This window comes from Porites lutea, chromosome 9, assembly GCF_958299795.1.
Source record: "Porites lutea chromosome 9, jaPorLute2.1, whole genome shotgun sequence".
In the NCBI taxonomy this organism is placed as follows: domain Eukaryota; kingdom Metazoa; phylum Cnidaria; class Anthozoa; order Scleractinia; family Poritidae; genus Porites; species Porites lutea.
In genome coordinates, this window is record NC_133209.1 from 29,566,574 (window position 1) to 29,589,073 (window position 22,500).

Sequence of the window (22,500 nt, forward strand, 5' to 3'; positions counted from 1 at the left end):
TCAGTTTAGAATTGTTGACAGAGACCTAACACCTCTGCTCGGTCTAAATGACTCTGAAACACTCGAACTAATTGAGCTCTTGCGAGAGAATATTGCTGTAGTAGCCCCAGCTAACCCAAGTGTCCCTGTAACTGCCAGTGAAGTGACAACACCACTCACCTTGGAGGCCATTCCGACTAACTACCCTCAAGTCTTTGATGACAGTATAGGAAAGTCTGAGGGCGAACTACATCATCACACAAGTAATGATGTCACTCCTCACAAAACAGCTAAGTAAAAGACCTCCAACAGTAAGGTATAATTGAGAAAGTGACTGAGCCTACCGAATGGGTAAGTGGTCCTACAATTGTAAACAAACCTTCTGCTAAGAATGGAATTAGACTCTGCATAGACAGCAGACCAATGAACACGGCACTCAAACGATCTGAGTACCCAATCCCAACTGTCGATCTTCTGCTTACAGACATTAGCAATGCTAAAGTATTCTCTCTAGCTGATATCAAGACTGCTTTTTGGCATGTACCCTTAGATGCAGAAAGCTCCTTGCTGACAACCTTTAATACCCCTCTTGGACGGATGAAATAGAAAAGAATGCCTTTTGGCATCAGTGTAGCACCTGAAGAATTTCAAAAAAGAATTGATGAGAATCTAGAAGGATTAGAAGGTGTAAAAGCCATAGCTGATGACATATTGATCTGGGGCGATGGAGAAAACATTGAAGAAGCAACAGCTAGCCATGAAAAGAGATTGCTTGCCTTGTTGGAGCGATGCCATCAGAAGAATATTAAACTTAATAAGGAGAAGTTCCGGCTGAGAAAGACTGAATTGTTCAACATGGGTGTGGTCTTTACAGACAAAAGAGTTAAACCTGACCCCAAGAAACAAGAATGTATTCAGTCAATGCCTGCCCCAACCAACAAAGATGAAGTCAGAAGACTACTTGGTGTTGTTACCTACCTCTCTAGATTTCCAGAAGACTTGTCAACCAAGTCAGAACCGATACGAGCTCTGCTGAAGAACAACACTGCGTTTATCTGGGAAGAAAATGAACAGAAAGCTTTTGATGAAATTAAGACCCTCATTCTGAATGCACTACTGCTAAGATACTTCAATGTGGCTGAACAAGTTGAAGTCCAAGTGGAGGCATCATCAAGTGGTTTAGCAGCCTGCCTCATGCAAGGCGGCCAACCTATACAGTATGCATCGAGAGCATTAAAAGACGCTGAAAAACGCTACAGCCAAATCGAGAAAGGGTTGCTTAGTATTGTATTTGGGCTCACTAGATTTCATACTTACACTTATGGTAGGAAAGTGACAGTCTATAACGAGCACAAACCCCTTGCTGCCTTATTGAGGAAACCTGTTGAAGATAACCCTGTTAGACTTCAGCGAATGCTATGTAGAATCATGGGATATGATGTCCAATTTAAATATGTAAAAGGCAAAGACCTCTTTATTGCTGATGCCCTGAGCAGATCTCAGCCGACTAACCAGCACCGAAGCAAGATCGAACAAGACATTGAAACGACAAGACTTGTTAATGAAGAACAAAGCTTAACAAGCAACTTCGCTGAAATTGCAGAAGCCACTCCAAAGGACGCTGTCTTACAGTCTGTCATCGACCACATATCTATGGGCTGGAAACCAAGCAAACGAAACGTTCCTGTTGAAATCTTACCGTATTGGAACATTTAGGATGAACTGTCCTTTAACGATGAAATCGTTTACAGGAGTGATCGCATCGTAGTCCCAGCAACACTCCGAAAGACTCTGATTATTAAATTACACCAAGCACATATGGGCACGGGGTCAACCCTTAGGCGTGCTAGAACTTCATTATGGTGGCCGGGAATGAACAATCAGTTGAAACAGTTCATTGCTACATGTGAAGTCTGCAATGCTTTCCAGACTAAGAACCAAAAAGAAACACTTATCAGTCATGAAATTCCCAACAGACCCTGGTCAAAAGTTGGATCTGATATTTTTGAATGGAACAAAGAACACTATCTTGTTCTAGTTTACTATTACAGTGACTGGATTGAATTTGACTTGGTGAAAAACCAAACTGCATGTGAAACCATTAATCTAATGAAAAACAATTTGCGAGATGGGGAATTCCTGATGAGATCGTAACAGACTGAGGAAAGAACTACGACTCAGTCGAGTTGTCGCAATTCTGCCAACGAAAGAAGATTAAACATACCAAATCTTCACCATATCACCACCGAAGTAATGGAAAAGCTGAATCTGCTGTGAAGATTGTCAAAACTTTGGTGAGGAAAGCTGAGAAAACAAAATTGAGTCCGTACGAAGCATTACTTGACTAGCACAACACGCCTACTGCTGGCATGACAACATCTCCCGCACAAAGACTCCTAAACCGTCGAACAAGAACTGAAGTACCCATGAAAGCGACATTACTGACACCTTACATTGCAGAAACAGTGTGAGCAGAGAAAACTCTAAAGATACTCTAGTTAAACGTAAAATTGTAAATTTTACTGGGGGCAAGGTGTTAGAGGGTGGTAACCCTAATGCTAGGCATCATGGGAAGGGGCTCGAGAGAGCGACGTTCTGACAATTGCCACTGAGTCAGGCGTCATTTCAGAGTTACCATAAAATTCCAAAAATAAGCCCCGGGGTTTATATTTTTCAAAGGCCCCTTTTGAGGGGCTTATTTTTGGAGGGGCTTATATTCGGAGGGGCTTATCTACGGAGGGAAACTTAACTTGTGCTTCAAAATCGATTGGGCTGGCTTTATAGTTGGAAGTGAATTTACCGTTTTTGCTTTGTTTTACTTTGTATTTGAGAGAAATTTTCCAAGTTCAAGCCCCCGGGGGGCTTATATTTGGATTGGCGATTTAACGGAGGGTTTTTTGTGTTACTGGTTTGGGGGGCTTATATTTGGAGGGGCTTATTTTCGGAATTTTACGGTACTTGTAGCCTGCATACCTCAATGGCGGGATTGTTTCACTAGCTCCCGATCTTCATGCAGCTTCACCGCCAAAAAAACTACAGCACTCGCCCGCTAATCCCGCCATGTACGTATGCAGGAGCCGATAATCGGTAATCGGCTCCTGACGTATGCTAAGATATCATACTAGTTGAAGTTGTTTAGTGTATGTGCGTACTTTTTTCATTTGTTTGCGGACAAACTTAGTTTTTAAGCATATTTAGTTTTATTGCACGTGAATGATGATCTCTTCCTTGCAGTTTACGTTAAAGGGATTCGTGTGAATCAAAAGATTAATTAAAAGCTCGTTTAGCTTGGGAATGTTTCTAGCTGCGAAGGTAAAACACAGCTTGTTTCGGCAATGCAAGCTAATGATATGTAGTTATTGCTTACTGGATAATTATTATAAGGTTCGTGATACGAAGCAATAGTTTGCCCACAACAGTTTGTTTTTCGACAGCTGTGGAAGCAGGAATTCGTTTCTTATGGCAACCATGTTAACTTCGCTTGCCCAGCTGGACGAAAAGGGTTACATGCAGAGTAATGGAAATCCACACATTATCATTTTCTGGATGAGTTAAGGCTGATACGTAATTTGCTTTGCAGGAAAATAAGATGCTGTTGTCGTTACGGCTTTCTCTCTTCCTCCTTTTTAGCAGCAGCTTTGCTGAGACAAAAGGTAAGCTTTGTTGGTCTTCCCTCTGAAAAAAATTATGGCCCTAGTTTCAGAGATTTTTAGCATATAGGTGAATATTAGTAAATAACTTTAAAATCATAATTATCTCTTAACAGACACCTCTAGAAAGACACTTATAGAGACCTATAGACCTATAGTAAGCCCTTAATTGTGTCGTTCTTCAGTCGTTTTCTCTGACTCGGTACGAAAGGGGATACCTCCATAACGACGGATGTTTCCAATAGTGTTGGCCTCAGCGCGGTTCGTAGTAGCTACATCGTAGCTGTACCGGTTCTTCCCTCTCCCCCTTCCCCTGAAAGCAATGTTATTGTGTATTCAAAAGAAAGCCCGATCCCTGGGCGTTTGTGGGAAGCAATATTGAATTGGGGGAAGGGGGTATCTATCCCCAAAGGCGTTGTTTTGGAAATAGTTTTGTTGCGTAGGAAAGTGGACATGATGGGGGAAACTTTCTCAAGTAGTTTTGTCCGGGATTGTATTTGACTGGGAAAGGCGATTTGCAGCCTTTATAAACGCAGCCAAATAAGCCTGTTCTTTATAAATGTAGTACATTTCAAAGAAAAGTAGATAATTAATGGAAAATGAGTGAAAACAGAGACGTTTATGACAAGAAAATCAATTGGTATGTCTTACTTGATTGGCGTGGTCAGTCAAGAACGTTTGTGAAATTCACTTTCCATGCATGGTTTTTACGCGCGCTTTGAGTGAAGAGCAGAGGGCATACATTGCGCTTTTCGAGGACGAAAAGGACGTTTCCGTCAAGTAGATTAGCCAGAAAACGGGAATTTCACCCCCTACGATTCGATCAACAAATAACACATGAAACTTTCGCTGAATTTTCAGAGCACGTGACTCGACAACTTTGAACAATTTTCCCTCGCCGAAATAGTCAATGGGCAAGCACTTGCAAAGAATAAAAGCATCAAATGGAGAGAGGATTAAATATTTATAAAAGCTGCATTTTTACTTTTCACATTTGAATACTTACTTTTGAAATTGTAGCGATATCCAGTCCAAAGAAACACACTATGAAATCTAGAAATGTCACGCGCGATAACGTGACAAAATGTACTATCGCGTGACCCGTAAAAGTGCACGTATTGTCTTCGGGTTACATATGACTGGAAAAATTATGACCTACATTGATAATTTGAAAACCAAGGTATGATAAAAGTTGCCAAAGTTGACTTCTAATCTTTTTCTCTCCACAATATCTGCAAGTCGGAACGATTAACAGCACATTTTTGAGCGGCTGCGAAGATTAGCAACGGTTAACAACGATTAACAGGGAAGTTTAATAAGAATCAGAAGGTCATTCTCTATTGAAAACGAAATGGTGTTAACCGTTTCAATGCCTTGTTAATCGTAATATTATTCTATCCATGGAATTGTCATAAAAAGTTAACCGACTTAACCGATCATAGCGCTCAATTTTCGATAATCATCAATGTAATGATACTAAAATAGTTTAAAGCATTTTGCATTCTTTTTACACTTTAAAAGGGCCATAGGATGTAATTAGTTAGCTGTAACAACACCAAAGAAAGTTTGTTATGGGAACCCGAGAAACACTGAGAAAATATATTTCAAATTTCACAAAATAAAATGTTACCTGCGTTTTCACAATTCCTGTCAAATTTGAAATTTACTCTCTCGGGAACCCATAAGAAATTGTCTTTGGTGTTATTCGCACTTTCCACATTTCCCATAATACACCTTATTTGCCCCCCAAAATATTGCATAAGCATTGTTCTCAACTTTTCGTAGGACGGCTGTAATACAGTCAATTCTCGCCTTGCGGGCACCCCGCTATAACGGACACCCCGATAATACGGACAGCAGATAAATTCCGGCCAAAAATAAATTACAGACGTTTGACTAAAATAAACTCCCGCTATTACGGACTCTCGCTACAGAGGACACTAACTTAAGGTCCCTACAGTGTCCCCTATAAAGGGAGTTGACTGTAGCCAGGAGAAATGAAAAACAAAAGTTATGCAAAAAATTGGGGGGCAAACAAGGTGCATTATGGGAAATGTGGGAGTGGCGTATTACAGATAACTAATGTACAGTCAACTCTCGCCTTGCGGACACCCCACTATAACGGACACCCCGATAATACGGACAGCAGATAAATTCCGGCCAAAAATACATTACAGACGTTTGATTGAAATAAACTCCCGCTATTACGGACTCTCGCTACAGAGGACACTAACTTAAGGTCCCTACAGTGTCCCCTATAAAGGGAGTTGACTGTAGCCAGGAGAAATGAAAAACAAAAGTTATGCAAAAAATTGGGGGGCAAACAAGGTGCATTATGGGAAATGTGGGAGTGGCGTATTACAGATAACTAATGTACAGTCAACTCTCGCCTTGCGGACACCCCGCTATAACGGACACCCCGATAATACGGACAGCAGATAAATTCCGGGAAAAAATACATTACAGATGTTTGACTGAAATAAACTCCTGCTATTACGGACTCTCGCTACAGAGGACACTAACTTAGGGTCCCTACAGTGCCCGCTATAAAGGGAGTTGACTGTATAGCCCTTGAAAAGTGTAAAAAAGAATGCGATATGGTTTAAATTATTCTGGTACAAGGTTTTTTTCCACTTTGATAAAGTAAAAATTACTCAATCTTCTGGTGAACTGCGTCTTAAACTAAATATAAACTTTTTAATGCTTTCTAGAGTATTCTTAAAGCTCTGCAGCACAATAGCAATAGGGAAACGAAGCTTTAGTTAGTACTGCTCTTTTACAAATGCGCCACATTTACTCTCATGCACGAAACACTACTAAGATGCAATAAAGAAACGCGTGAAATAAGCCAACAGCAAATTGCGTTTATCACTAAGACAATATGGAAGAAACTACCGTCGCGGTTGGAATGTTTTCGTTTAGAACGGGTCAGCCTCAGCGAACAAGACAACACGTTCTCCCTTGGCCTCAGTAGGCTGATCATTTGGCCCCCTATCCATGTTGCCAGGTCCAAAGCCCGGAGATGAGGTCCCAAGCAGGGGACTCCCTGTAATGGCCTATACGGGGAATTTCTGCCCGAAGGAGGTACCTTTGTTAAGTCACTCGCTGATCAGAAGTATATGAAAATGTGAGGAAATATGTCATTTTGGTGTGTAAAAGAACCCAAAGGGGCTAATAAACTCATCTTCCTGAAACTTCAAGTTAAAAGGGATGCAGTGTCATTCACTTGAAATGTTAAAGGGGTACAATTGGTCAATAGAAGGCATATGGAAGGGGTACCTTACAGGTCAAAAATGTTGGTTAAAGGTTAAGGGGCTGAACTTCGGGACGCTGCCTCCCCTTATGGAACTTTGTTGAGTCCCCCCCCCCCCCCCCCACCACAGGGTGTAGATCTACTGGGTTTTTCCTTTCAAAAAGGAAGAGCAGAGCTGGACTAAAATCACATGTGTCTTTTTCACTGATTTTATTTTTTCATTCTTTTCTTATAGATTACGAAGTTAAGGTTAAAACGGCAAATAAACTTCGTGCCAGCACGGATGCACCAGTGTATATTGAAGTGAAAGGCACGTGGGGGTCCCTTAATAAAAGAGAATTAGATAAAAAAAATTACGATGACTTTGAACAGGGAAGGTAAGGAAATTCTTTTGTATTTTGCCTGGAACCACTCGAGTGATCATGGCGGGATAATAATGGAAAAGCAAACATCGTTATAAATAAAAATAGTACATATAGAAATAAACAAAACGGTAACGAAAACGATTCAACTAGGCTGTAGTGCTTCACTTTTACCTGGCAAAGTATCAGCAAAAGCTAAGTATAATGGCGAAGGGGCCAGAAATTAGCATTTTTTTTTTTGCCTTGGATGGCAAATTCCCAGGGGTGGGGACTTTTGAGCTGTCAAATTCCCCGAGGTGAAGACGAAAAAAGAGGGCAAATACCCTGTCCGCCATCAACACTGTAACATTTTTCATTGACCGCACAGTCGTCGAGTAGTGCCAGTTTAAGCATTTTAATGTGCGATTTTTTGTTTCAATTAACGTCTGCGTTTGCAATGGCGCTATTTTAGTTTTAAAAAGACTCCCGCCGCGACGCACCAGTTTTTGGTTTTAGTATTGTTATAAAATTTGCTGTTAAGTTATCATATCTGTTCTGAATAGTTTTATAAATATGAAAGGATGTTATTCAAATAATATCAACAGAAATTTGATTCAATAAGCCAAAAAAGTCTTGATTCACGTCGATAGCTCCCAATTTAGAAATGAGGGAATGCATGCATAAAACCGAGAAGACGCCTTTAGAACCATCTACCTCTACAATTTTTCCCGTCCTTGGCAGATGAGCCGATCTACTTGTTTTTCCACTAAAATCCTCTGTGTAGTGATCTTCGGGATAGGAAACCACGTGCGTGTCAAAAGCTCAGGGTTGGTCCAGGGTGGGGAAAATGCCCGACCCCGGGCAGCGCAAAATTTGATAATGCCCGCAAAATTTGCAGTACTCCAGGACTGAAAAGGCGGGAAAATTCCCCTCAGCCCTGTGACGGGGAGGGGCGGGAGGGGCTGGGCGCAACTGGAACTGACTTATGCTAGCTTTTTTTACCTTGATATCACAATTTGTCATGAACCGACGATTGTTTCTAACTGGTTCCTGAAGGATAAGTAATTGTATGAATCAAATGCATTGAAATGCCATTCTTGTGTTTCTTGCAGGTTAGATACATATTATTTCAGTGACTGGGATATCGGATATGTTACAGGGCTCACGGTTTATCTAGGAAGAGGGGGCTGGTTTCCTGCCTGGAATCTGGACTACGTAAGTGCCAATTTGTTTGATGTAAGGGAAACATGGGAAGAAGAACCTATTAATACTTTGGACAATCAATTAATGATAATAATGTGACAAGCCAAAAAGCTAAATTTTTGCTACCGTACGTGTAATTTAACAGTTTACTACGGAAAGTAGGATCATTCCATCTAAAAGTAAGAGCCCGCCCCGTACGAGGTAAAAGGACCGGCAGTTACCGATTAAGAAAAATAAGATCAAAAGTACTGACACATTCTCTCCCCTCCCCCCCCCCCACTTTTTTCTCATATGCCTCAGAAATATTTAAAGATCAAAGGTCTCGACACAGCCAACCCCTCAAAAATAAACTTTTAGAGCCCCCTTCAGAAAATCATATCCACATAGGGAGGGGGAGTGGGGGAGGGAGAGGGGGGATAATAAATAGGATTGCCCATATTGATAAGCAGTTGTTCTATCCTTTTAGATTCTTATTAGGATAGCTGGAGCCAAGGACGCCGTATTCAACTACGGTGGCAAGGAGATCAAAGCGAATTCATATGTTACGCTGACCCGTAAGTACTGTTAAAAACGATCAACGAGAGTCTGGGTCTCCTAAAGCCCCGGGGGGGACACTCCCTTGTTTGGCTTATACGGGCGTGTGCCATAACAGGCCAGAGCCCCGATTTTAAGTACTAGGCGACTTTGAAAGACGCGTGCTTCACATATTTGTGGCGGATTAGAATGCCGGCTTGGTCGGAAGACCTTTGTTTAAAACATGGCGGGATACTCGCAGCTTAAGGCAAGCATGTGCCTTGTAGCTGTCAACATAATGCTTTTTAATTACATTCTGTCATAATTAACAAAACCAGATCGATGTTTGATTGAAAGTAATTGTACAAATCTGGTACCAGACAAACCGCTTTTAAAAAACAAAAAAACAAAACTAGTTTATGGTTATTTCTCATTAATTTCACTTATCAAAACAAATATTTAGTTTTATCAGTTTTCCCGTTTCTTTCAAAACATCCGTCATTTCCGGGCGTTTCACTGTAGTCAATGAAAGACACGTTTTATCAGTCTTCTTTTACGCGGGAATATCAAAATTTCCATCTTTCAAAGGCGATGAACCAAAGCTCGCAGGATACCAAAGCGCCAAAGGCGCACGATGCAGTCCCGGTGTTTTGTGAGCACCCGTTAAAAATATTGAACGCCAAAACTATCAAGTTTTGGTACTGCGAAGGGCAGCTAGTTTCTGTACCCAAAGGTTAGTGCATGGACAGGCTATCGAAAGAAAATAAAAGGGATGCTTGCCCAATGGATAGCAGGCCTAACTACGCAAATAAATGCCTCATTACATCCTTGTCTGCGAGGTTAGTACTAAATTTACTCTCTAGAATACATTACACAACTCAATCAGCAACACTTTGCAAGTAGAATTGGCGATCAGTGTGGGCAATTTATATTTCTAAGGGACGTCCGTCGCACAAAGAGTTAACGCGCGGCGCTTTTTAGTCAATGACTGACATAAGAGTTTCCTCACAATCGACCCAGTTAGAGTGCGATAATGTGCGCGTGAACTTTGCCTACAACTGGCAATAAGCTGAATAAACCGGAAGCTGAACACCATGAATAAGTTACTAAATCACATCGCTCAGGTTTTTAGGTGGATATTAAAAATCGTATTTTCTCAAGTACCGGAGGGGTTTTTCGCGCATTCTGTTGCGCAGTTTGGCAGTGCTATACCGAGCATCAGACAGGTAACGCACCGAAAGCCACCATTTTACTCTTCTTCTACCAAACAGTTTTCCTGCAATGGTCTTAGTACTGGTCCCGTTGCCGAAGCCTTGCACGAGCAAGATACGGTAATCGAGAGTCGAGAATCGAGAATCGATATTGTACTCGGGACAAGAAAAGGTCGCCGTCCATGGACCAACTGATGCAATGCTAGAGCTTCAAGCTGCTGAGAATCGCCACTTCTGGATTACAACCAGTGAAGGAACTCCTGAGAAGCGTCCAAATTATAAAGGAACTTTGGAGGCCAGTCAGCCACGGTGATTGTCGCACCACGCATAAAGTAGAATAAATTTGTTAGCCTGGTCTTGTCTTTGACACAAATCACGTAAAACTATAAAGAAGTTGCCACTATGAACTCGGGAAAATGAAAAGTCAATAATACTATGGTTGACGACTGACAGTTTAAAAGAGAGACAACCTTCACCTCAGAATCTTGGGCGCGCCGCCTGTAAGCTCTGAGGGAGAGGGAAGCCCCATTATTTGGCCTATTTCAAAAATAAATGACAACACAAAAATAACCTACAAAAATAATTTGGATTATAACCGACATTTTAAAAGAAAGACTACCTTCACCCCAGAATCTTGGGCGCGCCGCCTGTAAGCTCTGAGGGAGAGGGAAGCTCCATAATTTGGCCTATTTCAAAAACAAATGACAATACAAAGATGACCTACAAAAATAATTTGGATTATAACCGACATTTTAAAAGAAAGACTACCTTCACCTCAGAATCTTGGGCGCGCCGCCTGTAAGCTCTGAGGGAGAGGGTAGCCCCACAATTTGGCCTATTTCAAAACAAATGACAATACAAAGATGACCTACAATAATAATTTGGATAATGACCGACATTTCAAAAAAGAGACTACCATCACCTCAGAATCTTGGGCGCGCCGCCTGTAAGCTCTGAGGGAGAGGGAAGCCCCATAATTAATTCGACCTATTTCAAAAACAAATGACACTACAAAAATAACCTTCAAAAATAATTTGGATTATAACCGACATTTTAAAAGAAAGACTACCTTCACCTCAGAATCTTGGGCGCGCCGCCTGTAAGCTCTGAGGGAGAGGGTAGCCCCACAATTTGGCCTATTTCAAAACAAATGACAGTACAAAGATGACCTACAATAATAATTTGGATAATGACCGACATATCAAGAAAGAGACTACCATCACCTCAGAATCTTGGGCGCGCCGCCTGTAAGCTCTGAGGGAGAGGGTAGCCCCATAATTTGGCCTATTTCAAAACAAATGACAGTACAAAGATGACCTACAATAATAATTTGGATAATGACCGACATTTCAAAAAAGAGACTACCATCACCTCAGAATCTTGGGCGCGCCGCCCGTAAGCTCTGAGGGAGAGGGTAGCCCCATAATTTGGCCTATTTCAAAACAAATGACAATACAAAGATAACCTACAATAATAATTTGGATAATGACCGACATTTCAAAAGAGAGACTACCTTCACCTCAGAATCTTGGGCGCGCCGCCTGTAAACTCTGAGGGAGAGGGTAGCCCCATAATTTGGCCTATTTCAAAACAAATGACAGTACAAAGATGACCTACAATAATAATTTGGATAATGACCGACATATCAAGAAAGAGACTACCATCACCTCAGAATCTTGGGCGCGCCGCCTGTAAGCTCTGAGGGAGAGGGTAGCCCTATAATTTGGCCTATTAAGTAAAAAACAAGTAGCAATAGAAAGATAACCTGTAATAATAATTTTTGGATTATGATTGACATTTCAAGGAGACTAAAATAACTGATATAGAAACCATACTGTATCTGTGACGTTGATTATACAGATCGCCCAAGCGACCACGAATATGTTGAAGTGGAAGAAAATCTGGAGTAATCCAGCGTGTTGGGCTCCTGCCAGCGAATAAGATTTTGGCGGGATTTCGACAGAGCTTGGCGGGCTTTTTGGAGAGTAATTTGTCACTGGAGGCACATCGACACTTACATCGTCTTAAGCCAGAGAAAAAAGACTTGAATCCTTCGCCGTTTGATCAAAAAGGTCGTCCATTGAATCAGATAATCGGTCTTGCTGTTCCTCAAGGAGATGTGAAGTAGAGCTCGAGCTCTTGCTTTCGTTTACACCGGCGACTATAAAATGTGCGTTGTTGACGGCCTTTCTCAAACGTTCAAATAGAGAAGATGTAAAAATTTCTTTGGTCAGGGTCTTTTCCACGCAGAGTTCCTTCCAAACCAGAGAAAGATGTGCCAGCAGAGAGTGTATTCCTACTTGTGGCTCCTCAGTAAAACTTGATACGCCGACTCGCCGTTTTCGCTTCGAAGGTCGCCAATGTTGACACGGCATACTACTCTTGAAAGAAGTTAAATAAGCCATCGGAGCACTATTTTCTTAAAAGAAAGCACTTGAAAAACCATTGAAAGCGTATCAAGCCTATTTGAATCCAAATGCGGCGAGAAAACTGTAGTTATCAATTGCGAAGCCAGCCGCGAAGATCGACTTCCAAATTTTCAATCGACCGTGAAATGAATTTATAATACCCAAATAGTCTGATCAAATTTCGCGTTTCCTTGAGATGTCTGGTTCGTTTAATCAGAAGTACAAAGTTCCTTGACAGGCAATGTGTCCGGCGCTCTCCAAAGGTGTCTGGAGGAGTGCTTAAAACTAATTACGAAAGCAACGCCTGGCTGTTATTGGAAACCAATCTGCGGTGGTTGCTGTGGAGATTAGGCCTCCTCGGGCGCGCATTAAAATCGGGGCTCTGGCCTGTTATGGCTGAACAGGTTATGGTTTTTAGGGTCTTGAGTCTTAAGAAGAGTATACGATTTGACTTAAAGCGTCTTAAACACAGTGTCTTTTACATGTGAAACCCCTATGATGTTAGTTTGAAAAATTACTCATTTACGAAATGTGAAACGCATGAGGATCATGAAATAAAGTCTCTTGTCTTAAACAATTCTTGTGTTAAAAAGGGTCAGGGTTTAAAGGCCTTGGCTGTACATCTCTACCCAAAATATCCTTCAGTATCCTCCCCGGAAGAGTAGGTCGTTATGCGATGTAGGACGCTTTAATTAATTTGCGTTACGTCCCCTGAAGGGGGCGGTATTGTTCAGGGACGGGGGGGGGGGCGCCCTAAAGGGTACCTTTTTCAGGGCTCTGGTATATGCAAGGGTAGCAAGAGAGGATAAAGGGGACAGAGAAGGCATCCCCCCATATTCCATAGGTAATTCGTCTCGAGTTATTTTTAGAATCGGGATAAAGTTGCCTCGCGCGCTGCGTGGATGTTTCGTGGAGGTTTCGCATGGCTAAACGCCGTGCAAAACATGTCGGGCGAAAGGCAATGACTGCATAAAGAGATCGAGAGCATTCCTGAATACTGACGCGAAAGGAGTCGGCGCTCACCTGGGAAAAGGAAATCGCTAGACTCTTTGACAACCCGTGAAATCAGTTTAACTCGAAGTTGTCGTAACCTCAGTGCTTTAATAAAACGAGAAATTTGGCCGGTCTATTGAAAGCGGTCGTTTGTACAATAAAGAAAGTAGGACGCCAAGTGTCATTTTTGTTGAATAATAAAAGACTTATAAAGGAGTAAATATTAAACCAGAAATTTCTCTCTTCAAACTGTAATTTATCCTGAGAGAATATTCAGTGTGTTAAGGATTTCCCTGCTGTACTGTTTTTTAATTTCCGTTTCGCTGACACAGCTTTAGCAGAAATCTCTCTGTAGTCGTTTTCGTCGACAAAACAATAGCAATATCGCTCTCTGCGTCTTCCACCATTTTGTTCTGCGTCAATTCGTGAAGGACGCGTGGCTCTGAGCGTAGGTCATCCACGCGGAACACATTCGCGCAATGTGATTAGCTGTTGTCTTATCCCACTTGGGATCTATGGTCTTAAAAATAACTTGAGACGAATTACCTATGGAATAGGGTGTGTATGGGGGATGCCTTCTCTGTCCCCTTTATCCTCTCTTGAAGGGTAGGGATTTTACTAGTTGAAGTGTAAGAAAGGGTGGGGAAATATGTCATTTTCAGTTTGCAAAAAGGCCCAAAAGGGCTAACATATGAATTTTATGGCTTTAAAAAGTCGAGAAAACGTTCTGGATTTGTGATTGATTCATATTAACCTGAAAGGCGGTGCATTAACAGCAGCTCAAGAGGTGCAAAATTCTAAACTAGGTATGTGAAAATGATACCATTTTTGCTATTTTAACTTTTTTTATTATTCATTCAAAGTATTTCCCCGATTCTGCTTGGCTAAAAGCCCACATTTAATTCACCATAACCAGTTCACTGATGACCAAATTTGAGAGAAATTTGACTTTAACGAGGAAATGACGTCAAAATGCAGCGTTTTTGCAGGTTAAGGCACCATTAACCGAGAAGACCTGGGGATGAGGTTGAGTTGTTTTGGTTGTGAACTTGAAATAATGGCGGACATTTCACTCGTTTCAAGAGTAAGAACTAGGCAAAAAAATAGCTAAAAACATGGCAAGAACAGCAAGAAGACAACTCGAAGGACGACATCTGCTATTTGGAGAATATTTGCGGAGCTGGACAAACCTAAACGTACACTATCGAAGATGAACTAAACATCGATGGATCGATGGAGGTAAGAATGTTTTAGCTATGTCTTTAAACTAGGAATTATTTTGAATAAATAATAAAACAGTAAATGAATTCGGCTTTCGTATCATATGAAGAATTATGGAGATCTCGGAGGGTGTTATCCGCCTTGGCCTACGGCGTCGACGGATAACACTCTCCGAGATCTCCATAATTCTTCATAAGATACTCAGCCTCATTCATTAACTGTTAATTAATTTTATGTTAAATTTTCCTCCTGAGTTATTAGATTTTCAGCAATTATTCTCGTTACATGTCTTTAGCAGAGAAATATGACCACATTTGTAGTCCGAAAATATTACAAATTTGGTAAGGGATGGAAAAGAGTAACCTATACTAAAACTTGTGATTTTTTTGTTGTTTTCAGTTTCTTGCAATGATGGGAATGTAGTTAACAGTCAAGGCTATTGTGACGGTAGGTTGACTTAGACTGTACCATATCGTACATTGTTGTAATGAAATAAAGAACTGTAATTTGATGAACTGTCCCGCTCTTAAGCTCAGTTCTGCTATCCTTATTTTTCACTAGTTTAACGATACAATTAGAGTGGGAAAAGCATTTAATATGTGGATCCCATAACTCACGGTATCAATTTGTTGAGAGCGTTACTAATATAAAATTGCTGTATGTTCAGGATTTTCAGCTACTTTTAAAAAGTATACAGTTATTAATTTCCGCAAATGAAAATCCAGACCATAACAGGTCATTTTTATTGTTCCTTATGAATGTTCTATTTCCTGCCGCTGTCATAAAGTTCCGGTTTACTGATTCACACGCGCAAATCGTACATATCTAATGAGAGCGAAGGCAAACCACCTCCGCCTCCTCCTTATTTCTATCGGTTTTTTTTACCAGACAGGTTATTTAGATGGCCCGTGACTAATTTTTCTCACTTTTGGCCTTTCTTTGGCCTGGTTTTGGCCTGTCTGACCTTCTAAATAACCTACCTCTTTGTTAAAAAAGCAACAGAAATGAGGAGGAGGAGGAGAAGAAAGAGGAGAAGGAAGAAGTGTGGCGGTAGAAATTGAGCTAGTTTGCCCTCGCGCTCATTAGTTATGCACGATTTGCGCGTCGGAAAAAGTGAACCGGAACTTTAACAATGACAGCAGCAGGAAAGAGAACATGCATAAGGAGGAGGGAAAACAATAAAAATGAGGGGGAGAAGGAGGAGGGAAACAACAGGAATGTGGTGGTGATGGTGGTGGTGGTGATATATAGCTCTACTATTCGTGACGCTGTGTTGAAATAAGAGTTCAGTGTGGGGTCGATGTGGTCGGGAGGGAAGATAAAAATAATAATAAAAAAAAAGAAAAAGGAAAGGAGAAATAAATTAATTGTGCAGGTGCAGGAGGAGGTAGGATAAGTAAAACATCGTCTTTCGTTCTAAAAAGAGCTAGTTTTCGCTCAGTGGAACATGGATTCCGGATTCTAATTGTAAGTGGGTTCCCGGATTCCTTAAGCTATAACCCGGATTCCAAAGCCCAAGATTCCGCATTCCACAATCAAAAAGTTCCCGGATTCCGTAATCCTCCTCACATGGGGCGACCCGTTATACTGACCCAGGCTCGCAATGAACAGATTTTTTCCTGCATTATGTATCATGGAGCTTTAATTGATATATCGAGGTTCCTTTGGATTCCTCATATCGGCGCTGCACACGATGATATTTTACTCAAGACCGTAAGAACGTAATGTTTCCATACCGTAAACTTCCGCTTATAAGTCCCGGGCTTACAAGTCTTCCTAAGGGGTTTTAGGAGAGGGGCTTATTTCCGAGAGGGGCTCAGTTTGTTTACGGGTTGATGGCCTTATAACTGGGGGGGGGGGGGGGGGGGGGCTTGTAAGTGGTGCGGGGGAGAGGCTTATAGGCGGGAATTCACGTTATTTTAATTTCAACTGATATTTTTTATACTTCAATTTAAATGTAGTGCCAGATGTAAACGAATGCTTGAATCCCATTACCTGCATCGAACCAGCAACATGTGTGAACACTGTGGGGTCGTACAAATGTTATTGCCCAAGCGGTTACATTCAAAAACCAGGAACCAATAACCAATGTCTTCTTTGATAAGAGAATTAACCGTTTTCAGCGATGTGACTTCATTCACGACACGCCAAGTATTACGGATGTCACCTTCATTCACACGGAAGGCATTATGATAATAAGTTACTTTTGGCCTCTTTATCTGACCATTGACATAGTTGCGATGTTTTTTGAAATTGGTCCAATCGGAAGGTTGTATGGAACGGGTTGCCTTCATTTTAAGAGCGTCTCGTTTGTGCATTTCCTTTTTTAAATTTGAGGGAGTTATCCAGGGAGGTTTAGACGCACGAACCCGCTTTGTTTTCGACGGGGCGTGTTTATCCGCACAAAAAAGAATCATTCTTTTCCACTCCGCTCAAGGACGGCCCAAGTACCTAAATTGAATCATTTCGTTCGGATCCACCTTGCATAAAACCACAAGCAGCATCATTTAGAATCAGGGGAGATAATAGTTTACTCTTGAGCAGTGATGAGAAGGCACAGCGGACATAGTGGCTTATGGTCATTGAGACACACAGGCCTCACCACCACTACAAATTGCCAGCCCAAGGTCAGAGTAAACTACTTTTACAGCACATGCACTCTTTGGGTGCTTCTTTTTCATTTTTTCAGATATAAATGAATGCACAATGGGCATCGATTCATGTGACAAGACGTCATCAAATTGCATGGACACAGATGGAGATTTCTGGTGTCGTTGTAAGACGGGTTATAATCAGGGTGCAAACAACAAGCTCTGTGTAGGTACGTTATTTTATATTATACACTTAATGTTAGGTCCTAAGGGAAAGAGTTGGCTTTGTTTTCCCGAGAGTCTTGATGTTTCCCGAGACGAAGTCGATCATGATCAAAAGCTTTTAGACGGAATCCATCAGGACATTGTGTAGTACTGTTTTAACTTTCAAGAGGCAAAAACTTGTAGCATTTAACATTTTAGTCGCCGAACTTCACAGAGACGTGAATACCGGCGAATAGTCACCGAGACGAACTTCGCCGATATTCACGTCGCGTGAGGCAACTAATTGTTTTGGTATATAATTACATTGATGATTATTCGAGAAAATAAAATAAAAAAGAGACATATTTTTGAAAGATTTTTGGGCTTTAAGATGTCGGTCGAGGGCTGCTCTGATCGACAACAAGCTGGTTTTCTTATAATAGCTGCCTTCGGTTTTCCTCACGGAAACGAAAATTTTGCCAGACATTTATTTAATTCATCGACTTCCTTGTTTCCTTGTTTGAGAACTAGCTGTAATTTCATGAACTGTCCCGCTCTTAAGCTCAGTCAGTGCTATCCTTATTTTTCGCTATTTTAACGATACAATTAGAGTGGGAAAAGCATTTAATATGTGGATCCCATAATTCACGGTATCATTTTGTTGAGAGCGTTACTAATATAAAATTGCTGTATGTTCAAGATTTTCAGCTACTTTTAAAAAGTATACAGTTATTAATTTCCGCAAATGTAAAACCAAACCATAACCGGGTCATTTTTATTGTTCCTTATGAACGTTCTATTTCCTGTCGTTGTCATTGTTAAAGTTCCGGTTTACTGATTCACACGCGCAAATCGTACATATCTAATGAGAGCGAAGGCAAACCACCTCCGCCTCCTCCTTATTTCTATCGGGTTTTTTTACCAGACAGGTTATTTAGATGGCCCGTGAGACTTTTTTCTCACTTTTAGCCTTTCTTTGGCCTGGTTTTGGCCTGTCTGACCTTCTAAATAACCTACCTCTTTGTTAAAAAAGCAACAGAAATGAGGAGGAGGAGGAGAAGAAGGAGGAGAAGGAGGAGTGTGGTGGTAGAAATTGAGCTAGTTTGCCCTCGCGCTCATTAGTTATGCACGATTTGCGCGTCGGAAAAAGTGAACCGGAACTTTAACAATGACAGCAGCAGGAAAGAGAACATGCATAAGGAGGAGGGAAACAATAAAAATGAGGGGGAGAAGGAGGAGGGAAACAATAGAAATGTGGTGGTGATGGTGGTGGTGGTGATATATAGCTATACTATTCACGAAGCTGTGTTGAAATAGACAATAGAAAAGGAGAAATAAACTAATTGTGGAGGTGTAGGACGAAGTAGGATAAGTAAGACATTGTCTTTCTTTCTAAAAAGAGCTAGTTTTCGCTCAGTGGAACATGGATTCCGGATTCTAATCGTAAGTGGGTTCCCGGATTCCTTGAGCTATAACCCGGATTCCAAAGCCCAAGATTCCGCATTCCACAATGAAAAATTTCCCGGATTCCGTAATCCTCCTCACACGGGGCGACCCTTTCATTGTTACTGACCCACGCTCGCAATGAACAGATTTTTTTCTGCATTATGTATCATGGAGCTTTAATTGATATATCGAGGTTCCTTCGGATTCGTCATATCGGCGTTGCACACGATTATATTTTACCTTGAGGTTTCTTGCCACTATTAGAACGTAATAATAATAATCGCAGTCGTCGTCGTTTTTAGCATTTACCGCAGTGGGAAATTTGGCCGCATGAATGGGACTTTTGAGTGTTATTACCTTTTCCCATAATTTGAGAAGTCTTACTTCCACGTGTTTTAGAATTTTACATTGCTTTTACAACCTGTCTCTAATTGCATTAACGCTTCAATCTAAACGTCTATAGTATTTGTTATGAATGCACATATCCACCGAAACCCATAATGTTCTCTCAAACAATCCCATAAATACCTGTGCGCCTTCTCTATAGTTTTCAGCCTACCACTCTTTTTCAAAGTCGAATATTCTCAGAAGTCAGGAGCCAACGAAGCTGCATAACAGATTAATTCATAGATCTTTTTTGACTGATATGTTTATTGCTGTGTTATTTCTTTTGGCTTTTATTGATTTTAAACCCCCCGAGAAAGTTTAGGAACGTATTCTTCAACACGATCATATTTGTCGTTCAAGCTAAGGTGTATAATCTGTTTATTATTTGCGAAGTGAACGAATGCCAGATTTTTCCCAATTTTTGCACCTCTTTGTCGACCTGCGAAAATAACTGGGACTCATACTACTGCAAATGTCCCGGCGGTTATAATAAAAAGGCAGGGACAAAGGACCAGTGTGAAGGTAGCTCAACTGTTTATAATTCATTTTTCTTCTTCGTCTTAATAACAATGTGACCACGGTTTGTTTACAGGGGTAGATGGCCCTATAAGAAATAGGGCGTGGGCGTGGGGAGGGGGGGGGGGGGGAGAGCCTGTAGCGTACAGTATTTTAATTTTAATTGAGATTTTTTGGACTTCAATTTAAATATATTGGCAGATGTAAACGAATGCTTGAATCCCTTTTCCTGCATCGAACCAGCAACATGTGAGAACACTGTGGGGTCGTACAAATGTAATTGCCCAAGCGGTTGGGTTCAAAAACCAGGAACCAATAACCAATGTCAAGGTATTATGAGTCATTTGAATATTTATCTTAGATGATTAGTTTACAATTCAGTCCTGGAGGTTTCTTGCCACTATTAGAACGAAATAATCGCAGTCGTCGTCGTCTTTAGCATTTACCGCACTGGGAAATTTGGCCGCATGAATGGGACTTTTGAGTGTTTCCCCATAATTTGAGAAGTCTTGTAGATTTCTGGTGTCGTTGTAAGACGGGTTATAATCAGGATGCAAACAACAAGCTCTGTGTAGGTACGTTATTTTATATAATTATACACTTAATGTCAGGTCCCGAGGGAAACAAGTAGCTTTGTTTTCCCGGGAGTCTTCAGGACTCGAAGGAAAACAGAACTAACTGGTTTCCCGAGGGACCAGACGTTAAGTGTTTTGTTATATTTCTAGACTTTCATTTCAACAGCAACAAAAGAATAACCGGGGCGAACCAAAACAGTCGACTCGGTACTTATAGCAACACAAATCTAATTCTCCAAAGCACTGAATGAATCATATTTTACAAAGTACTTTTCTTATATTATCTGCACTCTTCCCTCCACTAGCTGCTGTTTCTGTTCTGGGACAACTTAAAAAATCGTTGCTTTTTAGCTTGAGGCTTCGTGTTTGTGTTGTGTTCATTCACAAAAAAGACAACTGTCAGTGTTTTCCTGCCTTCTTTCACGCCACTTTCCACCATGCTTTGATCACGCGCTGTAATGTATCCCGAGCGGGGTACATTGCTTGATGTATCCCGGTCGGGATACATTTGATTTTAGTCAAGGCAACGTGACTAAGAATCAACCAATGGCAGTCCCCGTTTAGTTGAGTGAAAGTCTAGGAATATAACAATCGGCTATGCTCACACTGATTATACACGATAACTTTACGTGCCGACACGACAAGCTATCCTGAATAGTGTGAACACCGATCGGCCGTTATGTGCTGCTCCACTTAGAGCTATGTTTACTCTATGCTGGAAACAGGGCGCAGAGGAGTCATTTGTGACCTTGTTTACTGATTGTAGTTAAATTTTACAGTTGATAACACGCATCGCCTTTGTTTTTATATTGTGAAATCGAACAAATCGTCGTTCGATCAACTTATAAATTAACCCGGTAATATATTATCCAATGGTCCGGAACACCGCTGAAGGTAATGACTGCGGACGAATAACAGCGACTAACACATTTTTTTAAGAGACCTCGTCTCTTTTTCTTCTCGGCACTTCGTGCCTCGCTCGGAAAGCTTCTCTTTCCAAATACGTTGCCACCGAGCATTAACTCATCGCGAATGAGCGGTTGGAAAGCAGATGCTGTTGGGCCCAGGATTAAGAAAAACTGATTCAGAAATAGTAAATATGAAAAAAAAAAAAAAAAAAACACCTATGACTAGTGTAGTTATAATTAAATTTCTATTGGAACATCCGAGCTGGAGCTCGTTCGAGGGACGTGTGTTCGATTCTCATCTGAAGCTCGGATTTTTTTTGAGCAGTTTCTGGTCTTATAGAATTCTTGTTCTTCCAAATATTAAGGCTCAACATTAGCAAAACCAAAAGAAGGACGGAAAGTATTGGGAGCAGACAAAGCAGAGCGAAGTTAAAGGCTTGCTTGGAACGCCGTACTGGCTAGCCTCATAAAAAATGAGAAAAAAATTGTTTTCTATATAAAAGTTTAATTTAATCTTATGCACTTCTTCTGCTTTAAATTTTACAGAAGCTCCTTCTCCGTAATTTTCGGTGAAGAAGCAGCACTGGAGAACTGAAAGGAGGTTTAGGCCTAGATGAGGTTGCTTAACACTCGTTGAATTGGATCTGATTCTTATTTGAAGCCAAGATAGTTAGAGACTAGTGACGTGAAACAAGTTGAAATAGAAAATGCTTTAACCTGTCATGTATTAATTATTAAAACAAACATGATGCTTAATTTTCTCTCCTTTGTTGTTGGCTGAATGGTTTGTCTACCCTTACCCTTACCCCTTGCAGTTTTTTAGTTTACTGAACAGTTCTCCAATTTCTGCATTGGTTTGAATTTCTCCACATACTACGACCATAGCGAACAACAATCAAAACGCAGACGGCGTAGGACTTGTCTCTACTATAGATTTTAATCAAACATTAGAACAGCTTGCCCCTAGACAACCGCCGTTCCCCACCCTCCCTTGCAGGTTGCGTCCCCCTCTTCGTCATCTACGCCAGATGACTGGCTACAGTCCAGCATACCAGTGGCGATACACCAAGATTATCTTTATCAAGGCATCTTGCCGCACAG

General features: G+C 41.1%; 1 protein-coding gene across 3 annotated transcripts; it reads left to right on the plus strand.

The window, feature by feature from the left end:
- The first annotated feature begins 3,430 nt into the window (after positions 1 to 3,430).
- On the plus strand, positions 3,431 to 22,155 carry LOC140947502 (allene oxide synthase-lipoxygenase protein-like). Of its 3 annotated transcripts, XM_073396616.1 has the most exons (7): positions 3,448 to 3,632; positions 7,118 to 7,259; positions 8,336 to 8,438; positions 8,893 to 8,980; positions 17,462 to 17,593; positions 20,118 to 20,246; positions 21,946 to 22,155. In XM_073396616.1, the coding sequence occupies exons 1-7, from the start codon at positions 3,569 to 3,571 to the stop codon at positions 21,960 to 21,962; spliced, it is 675 nt and encodes a 224-aa protein (XP_073252717.1). In that variant the 5' UTR covers positions 3,448 to 3,568; the 3' UTR covers positions 21,963 to 22,155. The 3 variants fall into 3 exon arrangements, with proteins under 3 accessions (XP_073252718.1, XP_073252719.1, XP_073252717.1); XM_073396617.1 differs by lacking the exons at positions 17,462 to 17,593; positions 20,118 to 20,246; positions 21,946 to 22,155 and adding exons at positions 15,172 to 15,219; positions 16,740 to 16,888 and having other exon boundaries at positions 3,431 to 3,632; XM_073396618.1 differs by lacking the exons at positions 17,462 to 17,593; positions 20,118 to 20,246 and adding an exon at positions 15,172 to 15,219 and having other exon boundaries at positions 3,441 to 3,632.
- Positions 22,156 to 22,500: the final 345 nt, after the last annotated feature.

Coding starts and splice junctions, on each gene's coding strand:
- LOC140947502 (XM_073396616.1), top strand. CDS start 3,569: ATGCTGTTGTCGTTACGGCTTTCTCTCTTCCTCCTTTTTAGCAGCAGC. Junction 7,260..8,335: donor GATGACTTTGAACAGGGAAG/GTAAGGAAATTC, acceptor TGTTTCTTGCAG/GTTAGATACATATTATTTCA. Junction 17,594..20,117: donor AAACAACAAGCTCTGTGTAG/GTACGTTATTTT, acceptor ATATATTGGCAG/ATGTAAACGAATGCTTGAAT.